Source organism: Channa argus, chromosome 14 (genome assembly GCF_033026475.1).
Source record: "Channa argus isolate prfri chromosome 14, Channa argus male v1.0, whole genome shotgun sequence".
NCBI classification, from domain to species: domain Eukaryota; kingdom Metazoa; phylum Chordata; class Actinopteri; order Anabantiformes; family Channidae; genus Channa; species Channa argus.
In genome coordinates this window covers 7237228-7258543 of record NC_090210.1, presented here as the reverse complement: position 1 = coordinate 7258543, position 21316 = coordinate 7237228, and the positions used below count along the sequence as shown (strand labels likewise).

Here is a 21316-nt window from a genome sequence, read left to right as displayed (position 1 = left end):
AAACAAGCACAGCTTGGTCACCTCACAAAGTGAAATCTCAGCTAATGGACAAACACAGTAAACCTAGACAAAAAAATAAGAATTTTATCCAGACTCCCATAGTGCTTTTGCTACTCTCTGTACTTCTCCTCAAATCTCAGTCAATCTGTCTCGATGGCTAGTCAGCAACACTGCAGTTTCATGGAAGTGCAGCTCTATACTGTCTCATATTATCTCTACTACCCATTCTGGAGATGTAATGAGAGTAAGAAGTGTGCGAGGGTCACACAAAGCAGGAGAAATGAATACCGAGGAGTGGTGATATGGCTGATATGAGAGAATGGGGGACAGTAAAAAAATATATCAGAAGTTAAAATATACGAGCAAACCCAAAAGAACCCTCCAGAGCATTTTCTGTTTCAAACTGCTATTCTCTTATGTTTTTTCTATTTATCCATCATCCATCAAATGTGTGCGTGTGTGTATCTGGAAAAGACTGAAAAATAAAGCAATAAAAAAATACTTAAAATACCCATGTGCTGCTCCGCAAGGTCATTTAGTTTAATATTTCAAATTAAACACTGATTAAATACAAAATAATTATAGTACAAACAAAAACGACCAAATTGTCAGACGTTACATTAAAATAAATGTTAATATGTAAACAGCAGAATACTGTACAAGAATCCATCCCTGTTCCTGTTTATGTTTTTTTGATAAATGTTTATTTGATAAGCCCTCATATAAACTGGATGCATGCTCTTCAGAAATAATAAATGAACTATTGTTCTACCTCATCTAAAAGCAAACCATATCATTTCTATTGATCCCGATTCGCTTTTAAGCTCACCATCTTTAATTCTTTACTTTTACCTGGAAATACCACATAACATCTTCAAATAAAACAAGGCCAGGCAGCTGTAATTGAAAGCACAGAGATGTGCCTTTAAAGATAATTTGCTTGTTTAAGTGATTATCTAAGGATGCTCAACAAAGTTGAACTTACAAATGTATTCAAATGTGTGAACATCTTAATTTGTTCTTAATAAATCTACCATCTTCATGACAAAAACAACACATTTTTGCTAAATTACACATTTAAGAAGTAAGATAAAATACTGAATAAATTCTAGTTTTATCCCAGGCTGAAAGCACAGCTAGAATTTTGTATTGCTTTGAAGTGATTTATCTGAGACAAACCCCAGACTGCAAACAATTTCTGCCTCCAACGTGTGTGATATTAATCCTGTGAAATTGATCTCCAAAAAAAAAAAAGAAAGAACAAAAAAAAAGTTGTGTCTTTATACTTGCTTCAGTTCATAGGGAATTCAGAGAGCAGACAGCTTCCTGCAGAGCTAAAGTCAAAATTCAATTCTTTTCTGGTGAAGAGTGTACAAACAAGCAGCACAAATGCAACAGGAGGGCTTAAACACACACCAGTTCCAAAAACATTTGTTATCTGCCGCCATCCTGCCCATATGCTTGCATGTGTATCATCCTGTGTGTGTGCATGTGTGTGTGTGTATTAATGAAGTGATGCAGACCTCTTTGCAGGTACCAGGGACCCCAGGCAGGCTGTTACAGTCTCTCAGCGTGAACTTGATCTCAATGTAAACACGCTGTGCTCCTTCTCGGCTGATGTGGCGCGTCCTCAGCCAGTTGTTTTGGTTAGCCTCCATCACGTTGCACACCTGGTAGGTCCTCATCGGGGTGTTCCTCTCATCCATCACACTAATCTCCTCCCACTGAGGATGACAAGTGGAGAGAGAAAGGGAAAAGCAAAGTGGGCATGTTAGAAGAAGTTTACTTGATTCTTTCTACAGTGTACATGTTTTCCCTTGATCTGATGCTAACATCAGCCTAATCCCACCCAGTCATGTTTAATGATGCCTAACCCAACCTTACTGTACCCCAACAAGCTTTGGGAACTAAGTGCTAGAGGAAGAAAATGGATTAAGGGAGGGAAGAAGGTAGAAACATGCTGAAAAGCATTTCAGGTGAAAAGTGAATCCTTTCAAATAAAACCTCAATTTTAAATCCAAGTCCAAGTCTATGTGCACCCAAGGTAGAATGGCATTCAGCAGCACAGGGCCAGCTTGCCAGCAGCACCTCTCAGCTGTAAGATCATCTTGTTTCATCACTATTCAATGGACAAAGGGGATCTCAGTCCAAAGACTGCTTATGGGAAACTGGGCCCAAGTTCAGTGAACTGTGGTTTGGTGCAAACCAACACAAGGCCTGCATGTTGTGTTTCTGTGTCTGGCTGAATGTGAACGATGATGTGTGTCAAGATGACTGAAGGACTGTCTTTGTCTGTGCTGCACGTGTGTGTTGAGTGAGCATGTTTTTCTAAAGTGAACGCGTGATTTAGCGCTTAAGAGGTAGAAGTGTGTGTATGAGGGAGAGAGAGTGAGAAGGAGTAGGTAGGACAGAGCTACTTTGTCTCCCGTCATCTGCTACCATCTGTTTCCACTTCTGACTAAGGCAGTAATTGAGAACACTTCTCACATGAGCAGGAAAACGTTTCTATCTACACACAAACACACATAGATGAGCCCATGTACACATACCATTAAACGCACACTCATTTCTGTTCCTTAAAGAAAAGGAAAATAAACTATGTGGCTTTGGTATCTCAAGATATCTGATCCATTCAAGGGGAAGCAAACTCTGTTTGGCTGGATGCACATACACCAAAAACCCCCACACATGCAAACACACTCACACACTGGATGAGTCTTGGTTTGTGGTGAGGGATGAGAGGACCACCATCTTTGTTCTGAGCTCCTGTCACCATCTTAAGAATGACGCTTTAGCTGCAGAGTGACAAGCACCTACGACTTTACAGTGGTCCAACCATGTCAGAACATACATACATGTGCATACTTACACACCTGTGCGCGCCGAAGCATGCACACACACACACGTAGACCACAACCCACAGAAGTAACTACCTGTCATCCCTAACGTGTCCTGAAATTCAAATGAAACTAGAATTGAAAATGAAATGAGAGGCAAGAGAAAAAACAAAAAGAGAGAAGACAGAGAGAGAGAGAAGGAGAAGTCCAAGTTAAGGTTGGATTCTTGAGGTTAATCTGATGTGACGGCCCAACAACCCGGCAAAAGCTTGACGCATTTCACCTCCAAGTCATGAGCATTAAAACAGATCCACATAAAAACACACAATTGCACATGGATTTAAACACGCTCTCCAGCTCTCTTGCACGCTCAGATGCTTTTAATCTCGACGGCCTCCGCTGAAACATCTACTGTGTATAGATTGGAGCTTGAACAAAACCAGCTCTCACTCTTGATCCTGACCCAACTCTCCTTCAACCGAGAAAACACAATAAGACGGAGAGGAGGCAGAACATTATTTAAACTCCTGCCATCCCTGACACAAAATGTCCCTGAGAGCCAAGACTTTAAAGATTACATATAATATAAAGGCTGTATGACCAAAGTTTTGACATTACTGTATTTGCGCACAACCATGAGTCATTGTGATCAAACACATTCGTTTCAATTAAAAGAACAAAACACGAGACAGAGCGAGAAAATAGGAACGAGAGGAATGAATGTTCGTAAATTATGGGTGCGTCTGGCAGCTAAATAGACCCATCTGTCCAGAGCTGAGACCAGTTGGACATCACAGGACGTTCACACACAGACACACACACACAAAAACACACACACACACACACAAACTTAGCGTGCACACACACACAAATCTGAGTCCCCGGGGAGCGGTGATTAAAGCATTTATGAGAATAGTCATTGAGGGATAAAGAGAGCTTTATGATGTCTTTGTTTATTTCTTTGTAGGCTGAGTTTAGAGTGGCTGGATTACCGCCACTTCCTGGTGAGTGACTTATTTCCCTAGTTGGTGAATCTGTTCATTGTTACTTCTGCCTAGTGCAAAGCGCAGGTGTGTTTATGAGCATGAAAACAACCTGCTCAACTACATATTTGCCATTACACCAGAAGCTTCAGAGGGAATCTACCAAAAACAGAAGGTGGAAAATGTTTGGATAGGCCGAAGAGTTTAAGTTCCTTTTCTTGTCTAAACACACACACACAAAAACTGTGTTGGTTCAGTCTGAACACCAATTAACATTGAGAATGACCCTCCTCCCTGCACCCTTAATCACCTCGGCCAGTCAGCACACAATTGCTTGATTGCTTTGAAGTGAAGCAGAGACGTGGGACTGCTATTTAAGTTCAACCATTCACCAGCTTAACATAATATCCCTCCTTCTGCAATCATCTGATGGCTACACCTTTGAGGACATAATTGGCCTCCAAACTCTGAACAGACGCTGGGTTTGTCTGGGGGGGGAGTAAAGGACGAGAGGAGAGGGGAAAATAGAGATGGAAGATTGGGAAAGAGGGCAGAGGAGCCCCTTGTGGAGTCGAAATGCTGTGGGGGCCTCCTATTTTCAAACATCATTAAGACGTATCTGTTTTGTGTCCCTCACCACGAACACCCCTGTCCTCTGACAGAAGTGGGTCGCTCCGCTCAGTCTCAGGCACATCCGGCTCGAATTAAGCGTGACCTGTGAGGGTCAAGTGTGGCTTTGGACTAATTCAGGTAGACATTGGTCTCCAAATGGTGGGAATTCCTTTTTGCTGAGAACAAACCCCCTTTTTAAAGGTCAAAGGTCAGCTAGATAATCCTCCTGATATGAAACATAAGACCTTCTCACACCATTGCCACTCACTGTTCCTTTAATTTTTTACTCTGGATCCATGCATCTACAGCAAAGTGCTTAGATGTGCTGTCAGTGCAGGAATGACAAGTAGAAGTGTTTTGCTTCACAAGTCCACAGATGATCGTCTAACAATAATCCACCAGTGCTGTTTTTAAGTACAGAAGGACAGAGATAGAGTACTTGCTGTTTTTCACCTGCAGTATTTAAAACTGATCAGTTGAAGAAATAGCACCAGAAATAGAGTATTTGGGTGCTTGCTGAGTTGACCTGTTTTTGTTGAAAAAAACAACCACCATGAAAATAAAACCGCCAAGAGCCTCCCTAACACAGGAACACTCTAATTAGGTCCTTCACAATATAAACCTGTGACTATGTTCTCCATGAGAAAAAAATGCACATTTGGGTTTGGTGCAGCTCTATGTGATTTAAGTGGACCAAACCACGCCCATGTAAACAATGTGTTTAGCCCAGGAGGACCCCTTTGTTTCCGATCAGTCAGCAATGTGTTAAATAAAGGGTCTGCTCTTATATAGCACTTTTCTACTCTACTGGTACCCAAAGCACTTTACAGTTTCTTCACACACACACACACACACACACACACAATAATAACAGCAGCTGCCATGTAAGATGCTGACTGACACACCAGGAGCAACTTGAAGTTAGTTTCTTGCCCAGGGACGCTGGAGGAGGCGGGAATCAAACCGCCAACCCCACAGTTGGTGGACAACTGCCCCACCTTCTGAGCCACAGCTGCCCATGTTCAGTGGATGAAGTTACTTGCTCAGTGTGTAAGAGTTTCACAAAGAACGGGTAGAACTCTGAAACCAAAGACCTGCCAATTTACGTTTACGTTAGCTTTTAGAACAGAGTTTACGCTACAGTACCACATTTTCCTCCGGCTTCATCTTGCTTGCTGTTTTTGCCAGCCCTTGTGTTTGAAATGAAAAAGTACAATACTGGAGTTTTAAACACAAGCTTTAAACAGTATTGTGTTCTGCAGTAATTATGTTACAATATATTTTATGATAGGATTGAAAATGGCTCAAAAAGCAGAATCTCCTTTCCTGTATCTCTTCTAGCTTTTTAAAACACACATAATTTTTAATGACAAACTCGTAGCTAATTGTAAAAAAACAATACAAATAATATCGGCTTCATGTACCACAAGACAGAATTAGAACAACTATGAAAGCAGAGACCAGCTTTAACCAATTTCATAATTTCCTTGGTCAGATAAAGCCGCTCATAAGTGCATGCCTTACCCCAAGCTGAAGAAACTCCAAAATATTGATTTGTTTTTACAATGTAACAGTTGAAACTGTTATCAATGATCTGTTTGGAGTATTTCAGAGTTGTGTAGAGACCCACAGATCCAGTTTCCCCTCGGTTTCTGTACACACACAGGGAAGACGTGCCAGAACCCCACTGTGTTGACAGTTCAAAAAAGCCATTTCACTTCCCAGCCAACAACATTTCTTTGAGGGCAAACGAACAACACATGTGCTTTTCCTGGCCATGATTAAATCACTCCAAACTGAACCATATTTTAAATACAAGTAACTTGTGTAATCTGGTTTTCCAAATTAGATTGAACTTTTTTTTTTGGATTAAGCACAGATGGAACACATTCTGCTTTTCTATAAAGATGTCAGTGGGAAAAAAACAAACATACACAAACATTCACAGTATGGGCACACAATCAGAGCATTTCAATGAAGTGAACTTGATATCCTTGATTGCTTGAGAAAACAGCCTTGCTTAGCTCTGCTCACTTCAGCTGCCTCTCTGCTGCGCACAACCATGAAACCGTGTGTGGCATCCTGCAATTTACCACACTGATGCTGAATAGCGGAGAGGAAGTGTAACTCAAGGGGGAACAGAATTCACCCATTCAACAGCTCCTGTGGTAGACTGACATACAGAACCCACTCTTATTTCTTTATTGAATTCACTACGTCGTTCTTCCTCTCTACGCTCTCACCGTCTTCCTCTCCTCTCACGCCTCTGTTGTCATTTTCTGATTCATGGTGGCTGCACTCCAGACTCCCTAAATCCCTAAACCTGCAAAGGGCTAGTTATGCAACTCATGCACACACACACACACACACACACACACACACACACACACACACACACACAGACAACTCTAACATGTACATTCCATGTCCTCTTATATAAGAATATTTACCCCTTCACTCCATTCCAAAAATCGCAACCCATAATAACTGAAAGGTCCTGTGCCACAGTCTTTTCAGCACAGCGGAAATAATTTGTAAATTCCCCCTGCAGACTCCTGATTTAGCAAGGAACACTCAAGAACCCAGTGCTCTGTAAAACACACACTCCATTGCTGCTGCTAACTCTGAGTTCCTGCCTGTTCTCTGAAAATAAAACATGTCACACAGCCTTCTAGTTATGATCCGATTTATAATTTTGGCGCCTGCTCTGCCATAAAAACAACCTGACTTTTTTGTGCGAGTGTTTGACAGCAGATACTCACTCCCTCATTAGGGTAGGCCTCCCAGCCCAGGTCGGCTAAGGCTGACATGGAATCCAGCAGTGTCACTGCAAAAAAGAGAAAGAGATAGCAAATATGTTAAAATACAGTTCATAATGAGAGAAAATGTATATGGCATCTTATTTCTCTATGCACATTTCTTTAAAGGCACAATAATGTGTCCAATACCCAATGTGGAGAAACGACCCGACTTGCATCCAGCACAGAACATGATATTGTAAATCTTCCATATATAAACTTCAAGATGTTTTTGTGGTTTTCACAACGGTGTTTTTGTTGTGCTGGAGGACAACGGCAGTAGTATCACGAGCAGTGGTAAACCTATAATTTCAACTTTTAAGTTACAGCAGTCGTGGCGCCGCTGTTAAGAGTCAAAGAAATACTAAATCAATCATTCAAACACTGCTGAGGTACCAAAGCAAACAGATATTTTACAGATGCATTTATATTTTAGACATTAAAGTGATACCAGAGCCAAAACATCTTTTTTTGGGTCAACCTCTCAAAGCCTATCGTCTTCAAAAATGACATTTGAAATTTGTGTTATTTTGTTGTTTATGAAAAAAGAGACTAGCTTCAATCTGTATTTAGTGGCTGCTTTGGATTTACAATGTTGACAAGTTTTTGTGCCATGTAAAACCTACAGTATCAAAATATGATACTTCAGGTTTATGAAAACCTCTAAACTTAGTATTCAATTCATGCAGTTGATATGCACATTAGAGGAGGAATGTCCAGCTGCTATAATGATCCGAACTGCTCGGTCCAAACTGAAAATAATTTATCAACATCTTCCAACCCTGAAAAAGGGGCGGAAAAAACTTGAATACAATTTTTTTGTCTGAAAATTACTTTAAGAGGAGAAGGTTATCTAGGACACAGTGCAAAAGTAGGATGAATGTCTAAGACTGGAATTGCACATGTTGTTTCCTGTGTGTGATTTCTGTGTGACAGAAGGAAGTTGAGGGAGGGGGAGGAGGAGGGTGCGAATGAAAAGTGATGAAAGGAAGGTGGCAAGTTGACCAGCGTGAGGCATAATGAAAACCTGCTCAGATTCTGAAGGAAGGTTCTCCACCTGTTTGTGTGTGTGTTTCACTTGTTAGGGTGTGTTCTTGTTGAGGCCCAGCTCACTCAGGTCCTGATCAAGCCTTCAACACTGCTGACTATCAATATTTAATCAGTATCCATCTGCAGGGACTGCTGCTTTTCTCTTTCTTCTCTCTCTGTCACACTCTTTGCGTTATGCTCTCTATATTTAAATCTTTAAACCTCCCAGATCACATTTGAGGCACTGACACAATGTAAACTGTTTATCATCACTTTAAAGCAGCATGCTAAGATACTGTCACTCTGATTTTTAGAAGGTGACAGCAGTGACCTGAAAGAAATATTCCAAAGTAAAAAGAAAATGGAGTCCAGCCATCTTAAATGCAAATGAGATGAATCACTAATTGAAAGAGATTGAAACTGCGTGTTTACAAGCCCCTCTGTGTATCCATTTTGCCTGTAGGTATAACAAAGGGACTGTAAAATTGGTCCATCCTCCGTTGTCTCTATCTTTCTGTCCCTTTCTCTTCCTCTCGCACTCATGCTGTTCATCAGGCCTAACTGAATCCCAGCCGTTCTCCTCAGTTTAGCACACCGTGACAGCAGGGAGACATGCCATGCTGGATTAGTGTGTGCGTATGCGGGTGTACCCGGCACACATATCGGCACGCACGCTCTCACACAGCGGAGTGTGTGTGACAAAACAGCTACTGAGAAAATAGTGCATATGGTATAATGAAGCAGAGAAAGAGGCTGCACAGCAGAGCCCCGATGAGAGCTAGATTAAATGAGAGGGATGAGACAGAAACAGTGGAGGCGCTGAGCAGCAAAAGGTCAGAGAAAGCCTCCAGCCTGTGTGTGTATTCAGAGAGACTAAAGACCATTTAGACTACTTTCCTCAGTTCACAAGCATTTGAGTGGCATACAGAAATAAGACATAATAGTATAATAATATGTGATTTCAGAGCCCAACAGAGAGTCACACAGACACTAACATTTCTAGATAAAAGCTGCTGTACCTATCAACAGGGTTTGCAGAAGTTAGTAAAGTCGTCTGTTTCACATACAGTCAATTATGCCAATGATACTGTGTGTGACTCACTTATTGTAAAACATGTTCACGTGTTTTACTCAGCACATAATAAACTACAGCCGCGATAGTTTTACATGAAAAAAACACATCTTCTGACTTTTTTGATCTGATTATTTTTCATCCAGGTTTTAAGAAGTGTTTTTTTTTTTTGTTTATTGTATTATATTGTTTGCTTAAGCGTGTGAAATATGTGTTTTAGCAGACATAATGCCCTGGTCACTCTGCTACACAGGCATCACTGCATTACTGTGGTCATTGGAATTTCATTCCCCCAAAGAAATTGACCTATTGATAATGATGATGTGTTCTGTAGAGGATTCTGTGGTGTAGGTAAGCAGATCATTCATTCAAATTTGACAACTAAACTTTATTATTAGACTCTTCAGATGTTTGCAATATCTGCACTGGCCATGTTTGTATCTGCTCTTTAAACTTACATTGAGCTCCTCAGTTTTTCCTCATCACTCTGTACGTTTAAGCAGTGGGATTCAGTAAAGCATTAGGATAAGGAATAGCCCAACAGTTAGGTATAAGGATTTTAAAAACTCACCAATTACTTTGGTCTGTGAGAAATAGCAGAAATATGTATAGGGTTAGTAACTACAGTGAGCTAACAGGCTGTAGCTCCATACTTCACTCACACAACACGAGAATGGCATCGATCTTCTTCTAACTCTGGCTAGAAAAGGAGAATTAAGTTCAGCTACTACTCTTTAAATTTATTAGAGGCAGACTTTGCAACGATGGGATTTCTCACCTATTAACTACACTAGACACCTCTAGAAGTACAGTAAATGAGAATTTGGGCCAACCATAACTTTTAAACACTTATTCGTGCCTGGAGTCCTTCATTAGGCCCTACACTAGTGTTACTGAGACCTTTACATATTTAAAAGGCCTTCTGCAGCCCACTGGGAAAACACACATATACTTAAATTTCTACATCAACACTTTTTCTCGTTTTCTCACACCTCCTGTCAATACCACTTATCACTTGTAATCAATAACTAAGACTCATCAATTATGTATTAGCCATAGCTTCCTGTCTGCTGACACAGACAGTATGCATATAGGCTCTCGGTGTGTGTTTCCGTGTCCATGTGTAGCGTGTACATCTGTTGTAACAGAGAGGCAGAAAAAACACAAAGCCGCATCTCTAACTGGCAAAATTTTGTGTGTGGCCCTAAATAAAAACACCAAGCTCATCACTCTCTCAGACTCATGTTCGATATAATGCCCAGTCTCTATCTCTCTCTCTCACACACACACACACACAAAATCTTCAAGCTGATTAGTGAAGCACATTCCAAATTTGATAACTCTGTACATAGTGGAAAGAAGAAGCCCACACATGGGGCTTTCCCCATCTAAAAATACAACTTTCACACAAAAACATTCACTCTAGATGCACACAATTCTTTTTTAATGTTTCTCGTGTGTTCATCATCAGACATAAATGCACAGATCCACACACACTCACATGTGACCTGATTACTGTGAGAGATGTTTGGTTACAGAGAGACATGCTGTCGTATCGATTTTCACCACCAATCTGCGGGGTTTACATTCTGAGAGTGAAACATGAGGAGGGGGCGGCGAGTGTGAATTTGTAGATCAGAAATTCATCTACAAAAGTACTATGGTGAAACCACAACTATGTAGCTATTGAACCACGTACAGAGCATACAAAACATTTTCAGTCTCTTTGTCTCTCCATCTCCTTCTGTGTTTTCTGTGTTTTTCTTTCCATTCCTGTTTCCTCCCTCTGGGGTGTCTGTCTGTCTGTCTGTGTCTTTCTCTGCCTTCTTTTTCTTCCCTCTCTCTTCTGTCTGTTTACGTCTCTCTGCCACTCTCTCTCTCTGGTTGGTGTCCACTGCTTCAGCTGGGCTGCAAGAAGCTGTGATCCACCTGCCAAGAATCAAACAGTGCTGCCAACAGCCAGACTGGCCAACAAAGACACCAGGATTCTTAAACACACTGACACACTAAAATGGACACACACTTTCAGATGCTGCCAGAACCACAAAGAGAAAGGACTGCACAAAAGGACCACCACTCAGGCTCAATATAGAGTAAAATATGTGACTGCATATTGAGTTAGGTTCCTTTTTTTTCACAGGAAAGAAAGTACTAGATCATAATTAGATTTAGTAGATCAGGAAGGGGCTTTGCTGATACTACACTCAGCATGCTGACCCTGCATGTATACGGCTAATTGTTTTATTGACTTTTTGCTGGGTTTTTATGTCCCAACACACCCAGAAGATTTGCTTCTTGCTACAAAGCAATGATGTGTTTTTACACTCTATGTCTGACATACAAGAACATTTATTTGTGTTCTATCCAAAAGTTACATTTTCAAATTGACACCACAGGCTGTAAAGTAGCTGCTTCCATCAGTCAGTTAGCTTATCTTAGCCCAAAGACAGGAATCAGAGGAACACAGCTGCAGAATAAAAACCTCCTGATTGGCTTTAGAATTTGTGCTTTTGGATAAAACTAGACAAGCTTTTCCTTTCACAGCCTTAAGTCTAAATGAAAAACCTTTTACATTTAGAGTATAGTATAGTATAGTAGTATATATAGTACTAGTATATTTTAAACACAAAGCAGTTCCGTAATGAGTTCAATAACGGCTGTAGCTCAGTTGGTAAAGGCTGTGCAGTGCCGGTCCAAGCCCGGTAGAATTAGAAGGCGGGTTTTGTCAGGAAGGGCATCCGGCATAAAAACTGTGCCAAATCAACATGTGGACAATGATCTGACCCTGAACTCACATGATAAACCGCAAGGACAAAAAAAAGTTCAGTAATGAAAAGCACTTTATTCAATGTGCTTTAAACAATAAACAAACAGGACTAATAAATAAGCAAGCAGAGGTAAATGGATAATAAAATATCTTAAAAAGGTCATAAAAAACAGCGCCAAAAGGAAATTTGAGAAATAACATCCATGCAACAGTTAAATAACATGATGAAGCTGTGGAGCTTGCTCCATACTGAGATACCTCTCTGAGTATACACAGATACACACCCAATACCCCTGTATTAGTACCACACGCAGACACACACACAGAGCTTCCACTCCACTGAGAGTGCAGTTCAACGAGCGAGAGGGTTGTCAGGGCAACAAATGGGCAGATGGAGAGCAGGATGAAGGAGTGGGAAGAGTTGAGCTCTGAACTTTAGGAACAAACTGGCATCCTACCAAGGCTGCTACACTTTCTCTATCGCAGTCTTTTTATCAGTCCTCTTGCCACTCATCCACAAACCACCAGAGGCTTTCAGTCCGTCTTTGACTTCTCATTTTCTCTTCTATCTCTCATCCTGCTTTTGCCACGGAATTGTGTGTTACTGTATATTTTCCCTGTCCTTATCTTCAGCAGCTTTTACTTGAGATCATTTTGTTATACAAAGACTTCTTCTCCGTCTAAGGTTTTTTTTTTTTTTATTTGACCGCTTCTATTAAATAGATGGAGGAAATATTGAATGCATTTGTTTATTAATCCATAAAGTTGGGCATTTTACTTAGGTTAAGCACCTTCATAAATGCCACAGGAAGAGGAGCACAAATGAAGACACCTTTTCACTTAGCTGGATGGAATACAAAATATTGTTATTATCAGTGTTTGCAAGCCACTAAGTACTTCATTTCAACTTGTTCATGGATTGCTTTTCCTGTATTATTTTTAATTTAATTTCTAAATTGGATTTTTTATTTTTGGATGAAATTAGGTTCCACTATGAAATGTTGATGTCTCCAGACTTAAACAAACATAAATAAAATTCCACTTCGGGTTAGACAAGTTTATACATTTTAAAATCAGTTATGTGGGACATTAAATTGTAGCCTCTAAACAATAAAAATGAGTGAGCGACAGGAGGACTAAAAGTACAAGCTGATTATATGAAACCCAATGCTTGTTGAGTGTTTTAAGCCTCAAAAACATTATAACATTATTATTACATCACTTGTCTATATATTTAAATATAATAAAAAACAAGGTTGATAAAGTTGAATGTTAAAAGTAATTATTCTGAAATATGAAATTGTTTGGACATTGTTGGTTTAATAATTAACAGCCTGTTTGATAAACATCTTCATCACTCAAAAGCTTTAATAATTACTCTATTTAAGTAGTGTGGACACTGGGGACAGGTTTTTAGAATACAACATTTATGCATTTGTGCACTGATATTGAGCTTTTTGTCGCTGTTTATGTGGCCTGGATTGTCATCAACTGGAGTTGCATAGTCTGAAGATAATAAATATAGTGGTTAACACTGGAAGTGATCTACACACTGACACGTTAAAGTCTGATGTAGTAATATTGGAGAAGCCACAATACAACAGGAAAATAAGTGCAGAAGCACTTAGGCTGCTTAAAGTGGGGTAAATCCTCAACTAGTGACTCATTTGGGACTAAAATAACAAAGAGTGGGAGGAGGAGTAAGACACAGAATAAGAAACCTGGATGATGTTCATCAATTATTTATACAGAGATATAAAATACTAGCATACATGAACTGTGCATATGTTCCACAGGATTCTGTAAAACAGTGAGTCTCCAATAAATAGAGACATCTGTCTTAGCTAGTTTGTTGACCGTTTTTGTGCAATTTCGTTTCTGTATAAGATACACATGGGAGCCTTCTCGAGCAAAACTTTTGCAGAAAAATTAAATGAGACAAACAAGAAAGCACATCACTTATCACAAGCTCTGAGGATTTCTACATTGTAAGCTCGGATTTTCACAAATAAATCAGGCTTAATTTTAGGTAACAATAAGTCAAAATAACAGCAATAAGATGTTCACACTGCGGAAATAAAATGTCATTCTTGTTGAGAAGATTCTTTTTAATGCAGCTGCTTTAGTTTAGCACATGGTTTATTGAAAAAAGCCCTGGAAACCAAAAATACAGAAGGTGTGAGACACGGAGTAGAAAAGTTTATACAAATATAGATGTATGTATGAACTGTGCAAACCCCTCCCCCCCCCTATGGTGGAAGAAGCAACATTAGCTATTTCATACACACTGGCAGCAATAGCAGAACAGAAAAGATGCCATTTTGACAGACTATGACAAGAGCACTGCCCTAGTTTGTCGCTTGAAAAGGCTCTAGAGTGTGTGCATGTGTGTGTGTCTTTGCGTGTGGGTGGGTGTGGGTGTGGGTGTGGGTGGGTGCGTGTGTGTCTGTGTGTGCGTGTATGGGTTTGTCTGTGCTTGCTGGTTGAACGCTTGCAGTGTTGAATTGTGACACCCAGTCAGATCCTGACACTTGTTTTTTTTTTTTAATAAGCTTCTTTCCTCAGTATGCCAACGTCTCATCATGGGCAAAGAGCAAAGAAAGGCACATACACAACCCTAATGACGTATGCTCACACACATGTATGCACACATAAACCAGAGACCTTGAGAGACGACTTGCAGTACAAACCACAGAACCATGCGCCTCCACACACACTCAAACTGTGACGCATCCCATCATTCATTTAAGGAACTGAATTAAAATAGTTAGTGCGGAGTGAATAGAGGGAATGAGGTGTTAGATAAAGCTTCTTGTTATTGTCAAGACACAGGAGACACAAAAGTGTTGTTCTATAAATTTTCCCCTACTAATGTGTGTTTGTCTTTTAGGGCTTCTTCTTGACCTTTTTTGTGCTCAGTTAGTTCTTAAGACATTCCTCTTAAGACTTATACACACACGGCTGTCACACAGTGGTTGGTCACATGTGGGTAAATTGGCCTGAAATCTCAGGAGTGAGCCACAGCAGTGGAGATGGATAGGAAATCACATGTCAGATAAATGTGTGCTTACACAGGCTGCTACTGTTACACACACACATACACACACACACAAAGACACACACACACAGTGAATGTCAGCACCACACACCTGCATTGCCTGTGTAGCAACTTGCCTGTCGACCGTGCTGCCTCTTTCAAATGAACCTTAAAACCAATTTGCACCATCGAGTAGTAAACTGGGTGATGGAACAAGCATAACTAGCACTGAAAACACTGAAGCTAAAAAAGCACAAGCAGGAGGAAAATTCCTCAGGGAACTGCGGTAGCAAAACACCCCAGAACAACAGAGAAATCTGTATAAGCTCAGTCTTGTTTGCTGCTCTTCTATTTGTCTGGAAAACAACTAAAGAATTCATAGTTCAATATGAACCGATCGATAGCGACCGATATCATCTCATTGACAAATGTCTAGAAACACAGGTCTACAAATCACCATAACCTAATTCTGAGCAGACCGAGTCAACGAAAGACCAGATTTCTGAAATTCATTTAATAAGCTAAGGTGATAACAATTTAAAATGATTTTGTTCTGACAGTTAAATTGAAGCTTTGAGGTTCGTAGCTGTTGATTCACAGGGAAAAAAGCTTTAGCTGGTCAGCAAACATACTGTAACTGCAGCTGCTACAAATCCTCAGCTTGTGTGCGAATATGACGACAGTGCAGCCTTTAACAACTGTGGCACGAGTCTACACAAAGAGAAAAGATGAAATGTGTGGCGCTAAGGAAACAACCAAATTCACTTTGGCCAAATCAAATGTTACAACAGGGAATACATGGGCGGTGTGTATGATTAAAGAGTGGCAGGGAGAGAAAAATAAGAAAAACTGGAATGTGTGCATGTGATGTGACCAGAGTCTAAGGGCTTATTCCGATCAGAAAGGGTCAACAGATGAGGGGGTGGAGTGGGGGGAGCCAAATTTCACAGCAGCCACCACACGCCACACACACTGGTAAGACTTCCTTTGGCCATTAATAAACACTGCATGTGCCGCTCAGGTTCCTTTTTAGTTAAGACACAAACACAATCACCGTCCTGATAGCTCATGTGTTTATTTCTTTTAAAAACTTTTGGGCTTGTTTTGAGAGTTTATGTATTTTCTGTCTGTGTGTAGCATGTTTCATTGAACTGAATAATGAGAAAATTTGTATACCACAAACAATATGTTATGATAAAAAAAAACATTACAACCTCCTAATCTTTGTACAGAGATCTGTTTTTCACCACGATTAATTCTCTAAACCATTTAAAAAGCATCTTGTAACATGTTTTATCAATGCAGAACCTTTTTGACCCTCAGCCAAGTTAATGCACAATGTAGAAATGTGCATAAAATTGTTTAATAGAAACCTCCCTGATTAATACAAGACTCCAGCAAGACAGAGTTTTAAAAGTGCTGACAGGTGTATTTTGTTACCTATGGACTGAGCTATGCAAGCTGTTTCCTCATCTCCACTCTTTGTGTTAAGCTAAGCTCACCTGTGGATGGCTACACCTTCACAGTCAGTTTAGTATCAATATTTCCATGTAACTCTTTGCAAAGAAATACATAAGTGATTGCTACTACATGTTATTTGTCTTTGTACTTCTGTCTTACAGATTCCCTCTTGTGGATTTATCTTTTTGTTTTTAATATAAAATCTCTCCCTCTGTCCTTCTCTCTCCCACATACACACTCCCACCCACAATGAATCCGTAAGGTGAAGCCCTCGCAGCAGAACCATTCCCTGTCACTGAGCCGAATTTATAACCCCATCCATCAGCCAGCCTCAGGAATATGTGACACTGTTCACTAGACCAAGACCACCAAACTGCCCCCTAGCCATACATTAGGGTGGGATGAGTGTGGGTGTGTGCATGTGCACATACATCTTTGTGTGCTTAGGTATAGGCCCGTGTTAAGCAGATTTAGAAGCCCCACCTTATTCCTAAAAACATACCGCACTGCTCTAGTCCAGTTGTTACTTGGGTACTACAAGTCAGAGAAAGAGCCAAAGGGAGACAGAAAGAGAGAAAACAACTGAGGAGTTAGAGGTGGAGGCCAGGGGGAGGCCGTGCAGATATGAAAGAAGAGGATTAGAGATGGATCGAGTAGGGAGGTAGGAAAGAAAAACAGGAGGGTGCTGGCACTTGCTGCCTCTCTTCGCTGCTCTCTGATGAGAGCGGAGATCTATATCCTCTTCTGTCCAAGGTCATGGTTGTTACATGGGGGCAGAGCAATCTCTCAGACACTCCCTCTCTCTCTTACACACACACACACACACTTTATAAGCTATGGCACTGCCGATAACTACAAGAAACCATTATAGATTAAAGCAATTAAACCAGAGGAGACCTTTGACCCAACATTATACGACAGTCCGGATCTTGTGTGAATCATCTGATGGGTGTGTAGAAGTAGAGGGCATGTTTTACATATGCTTGCCTCTGCACTAACTGCTCACCCTCATATTAACCTTACAAAGCAATAGAGCAATTTTCCCCCAGCACCCAAAGGCCAGACCAGTTAAAAGCCTCATCATAAAAACACCAGACTTACAATATAGAGTTAAGCCTTGTATCATATTTTGTAATCTTTCACCTCGTTCCTACTTATTAATCCAATTGTGTTCCCATTTGCATTCTGATTTCAAGCAGAGTTTAGAGTTAAATCATTCATTTGCCCCTTAGTATACAGTCCTCTAATCAACATCCAGTTGCAGTCGAAGGATGCCTAAGGCTGCAATCATGCATCTGTGTTTTCTAGAATTAAGGAGGTATATTTAGAGTCAGAGGGAAGACTCAAAAATAGAAGGAGTGCTCCTTTTCCATGCATGATTCTGTACAAGAAATGTGCACTAAAAAAGTCTGGGTGCAAAGACACAACAAAGAAGAAAAGACGTGTGTGTTCTTCCAGTGTTCTCCTTGGAGTGGAAACAGAGTAAAGAAGGGATGAGGTCAGCAGGAGAAAAAGAAACCAAGGGGAGACCTGTGTGCATCCACCCAGCTGTTACATCAGTATGCCCTCTGGGTTTAGACTCAGGGTGTGTTGGGCTCCATCTGCTGGTGCACACACACTCCACCGCTTTCCATCCCTTCACTGTTAATGACGAAGATCTTCAGAGCGTGCTCTTCATCACAACAACTTAGGAATAAACCCATTTCCGCTTTAGATCATGCTCCCCGGGCAATTTGCAGTTAGCAGCAATTTCAAGCAATTCTATAAATTTTGCTGAAGCAGTGTGTTCCTCCGGTCCACCCTCACAACTGTGTTTCTTGTAAATGCCAACAATTTTGGAGCAGATCAATAGCTCTGCTAGTAAACTAAGCTTGTTGACATCTTAACACTACTTTGCTGCTAACACTATCAGCTCCATCAAAGGGACTGTGTTCTTAATTGAGCACTGAGAGCTGTATGTCTCTTTTTATGACAGCCTTGCTTCTGCTACTAGACAGACTCAGAGGGAGGATTTCCTGGAATAACATGACTACCAAGATGCGTGGGGGGGGGAGGTATGCACACTCACAGATAAACGCAAGGTACACACACACACACGCGCGCGCGCACACACACTGGCACAAAGAAGAGCAATCTCCCAGCTAAGCGTGCAGTCACAGCAGGCAAACTGGCAGGCCGAAAGGTAAAAGCAAAGCACAGAGCGACAGACAAAAATGGCTTCATTGAATTTCCGTCCTATTGGGGCACATGCACACAATCTCCACACACACACACACACACACACATACACAGACACAGTTGGCTTCTGCGCTTTAAGATGCCAATTAGGCCAATAGACTGAAACAGCAGGAAAGTGAATTGACCAGAGGATGAAAGACCAAGTGAGTCACACACAGTCAGGGATCACACACATTGCCATACGGATTTTTTTAAAACTGTGTAATAGTAATGAAACACTCTTTGACCTGTCAGTCACATCAAATACCATTAAGTTTAAAATGATCCACACACACACAAACACACACACAGCTCAAATGCAGATGCTCATGTGTATTAATCTAAACCATCAGGAGTTTCCTTCAGCTTCCAGTTGGTTTCATCATTCATGCTCATTTATATAAATATTTCCGCATTGTTTTAGTGTCTCTGTCACATGCGTTGTCTCCTTCTGTTACAAAACTCCTCCTCCTCCTCCACTCTCTCTCATCTCTCTCTTGCTGCCTAACGTATCCTCCAGAGCTCCATAGAGTTGCTTTGAGTGAACTCCTCGGGGCTGTGACATACATTCAGCACCATGCACATACACACAGCTTATATATTGTTAAGTCACCCAGAAACAGGGGGTCCCATCAAACATTAGTGGGGCCTGTTATAGTGTATGCGTGTTTGATGTGAACCATTTAATGCTTTAACCTACAGTATTATATTAAAGGAGTTCGAGTGTGTGTATGAGATAGAGAGTTAGTGAGTTAGAAAGAAAACATCAATGAAAGACAAATCATGCAGCTCATAACACAGATGGAGAGCTTTGTTGAGCTGCAGGAGCTACTGGAGCTTTGGGGAATAATGAATGAAATGATTCACAGAATGACAATCACAGCTGTATCATCTCTAGTCTCACTGTCAGACAAGCAAAACAACACCACAGATCATTACAGAATCACCTGCAGCACACCATCCTTCATTAGCCAAGTATTTAGATCAGAACTCGTTCGCGCTGTTTTGCTCTTTTCTATATTTGGTGCAAGTTGAACTTGCCATTAAACAAACCAAGCCCCGTCTTTTAGCATGCCAAGCACTCAGGAGTAGTTAGGAAGTAAATGCATTGCCTAATTTCAGGCCGAGCATCGATGTTAATACAATAACTGAGAGAGGCTCAGCAGCAGCGTGTGACAAATTTAATGTAATTGCTGCTCCTTATTTGCAGACTGGGGCAGTGCGCTACAGCCCTCAGCAGAAAAAAACATTTATCAGCGCCTTATAATGCGGATATCTATAATTAAGAGGAATTTTGACAGAGATGTCAATGCTGGTTTGGCATAATCATTATAAGTTAAGCTACTTTAGTGAAAGAAAAATGGTAAGAGAGATAAATAAACGTGAAAAAGCTTTTTTACGATCTCAGAAAGTGAACAGTCTACGTCATCCTTCTCTGTCTGCCTATCATGCAAATTTAATGTCAATATGCTCGGGAAAAGAGAAACGTGACGAACTGTTTTCCCTTCTCCCCCTCTCCGCTTCTCTTCTTGCATGATTTATAACCGAGTCCAGCACTTAACAAGAGCCTCTGCCGCTTTGCTGCGCTCCATCCCCGCAAGTGGAACCGCGGGACCGGGGCTCCCTGTCCACCAACACAGCGCGCAACCAAGTCATCTACCTTACTACCTTACTTCAAGGTCCTCACTACGCACCGGGACACCCACCTTCGTTCTCCGGGTAATTCCGTAAAGCTTGGCATGGTGACAAAGTGTGAAAAAGAAGCAAGAAGGTCAGGAGGAAAAGGGATGGACAGATCCACAGGACGCGTGGTGGTGCCATTTTCAGGCTGCGCTGCGCCCTCGCTGCATCCCTGTTAGCGGTGTGGAGTCGTTGAGCGCAGCCTCGCGATTGAGGAGAGAGAAAGCACGGGAGAAGAGAGGAGAGGAGAGAGAGGAGGAGACGCTGGGGAAGGAGGGTCCACAGTCAGCCGACCCCTGTCAATCAGACCCCTGACTTTGGGGTGTTATAGCGGACTTTGGAGACTCCTCGTAGTTCCTCTGCAAAACAATAAAAGAAAGAAAGACATAAACCTGGTTTAGACCTCTATATCGTTTTAGTTTGAGGCAGATAGCCTGTAACATCTCTCGCAATACCTCTTGTTAATATGTTAACACAGGGGCTTTCAACAGGCAGTACTTAGAAAGCATAATCAAAATGTTGTAATCTCCTCCAAGGCCATCCTGGACTGAAAGAAGTGCACAGTGGATCTTCAGATTTAATAATACTATAAACCTCTTAATTCTATTGTTACCATATAAAGCCCATTCTTTTAAATGGCAGCACAGTCAGGACAAGCTGAGTTATTTTATACTTAATACAACAAAAACCCAAATGACATGGGATAGTATTGACAGCAAAGGAGCAGTGAAACGGTTACAGAGGCGACAACCACTGAACATCAGAAGCCATGACCTTTTGTACAAAATGATATTTGAATATCCTTGTTAAGTCATTTTACAGC

The 21316-nt window shown here is 41.0% G+C and overlaps 1 protein-coding gene across 3 annotated transcripts in view; it reads right to left on the bottom strand.

Annotated features, from left to right (window-relative positions):
• Positions 1 to 20724, bottom strand: part of epha4b (eph receptor A4b) — a 79077-nt gene extending 58353 nt beyond the window's left edge. For 2 of the 3 annotated variants that reach the window (XM_067474590.1, XM_067474591.1), the window contains exons 1-3: positions 20520 to 20724; positions 7195 to 7259; positions 1524 to 1724 (exon numbers count right to left, since the gene is read on the bottom strand). In XM_067474590.1, coding sequence (XP_067330691.1) covers positions 1524 to 1724; positions 7195 to 7259; positions 20520 to 20634 — 381 coding nt within the window. In that variant the 5' untranslated portion in view covers positions 20635 to 20724. The remainder of the gene's footprint in view (positions 1 to 1523; positions 1725 to 7194; positions 7260 to 20519) is intronic. The other variant, XM_067474592.1, reaches the window with a different exon arrangement.
• Between the last annotated feature and the right edge of the window lie 592 nt (positions 20725 to 21316).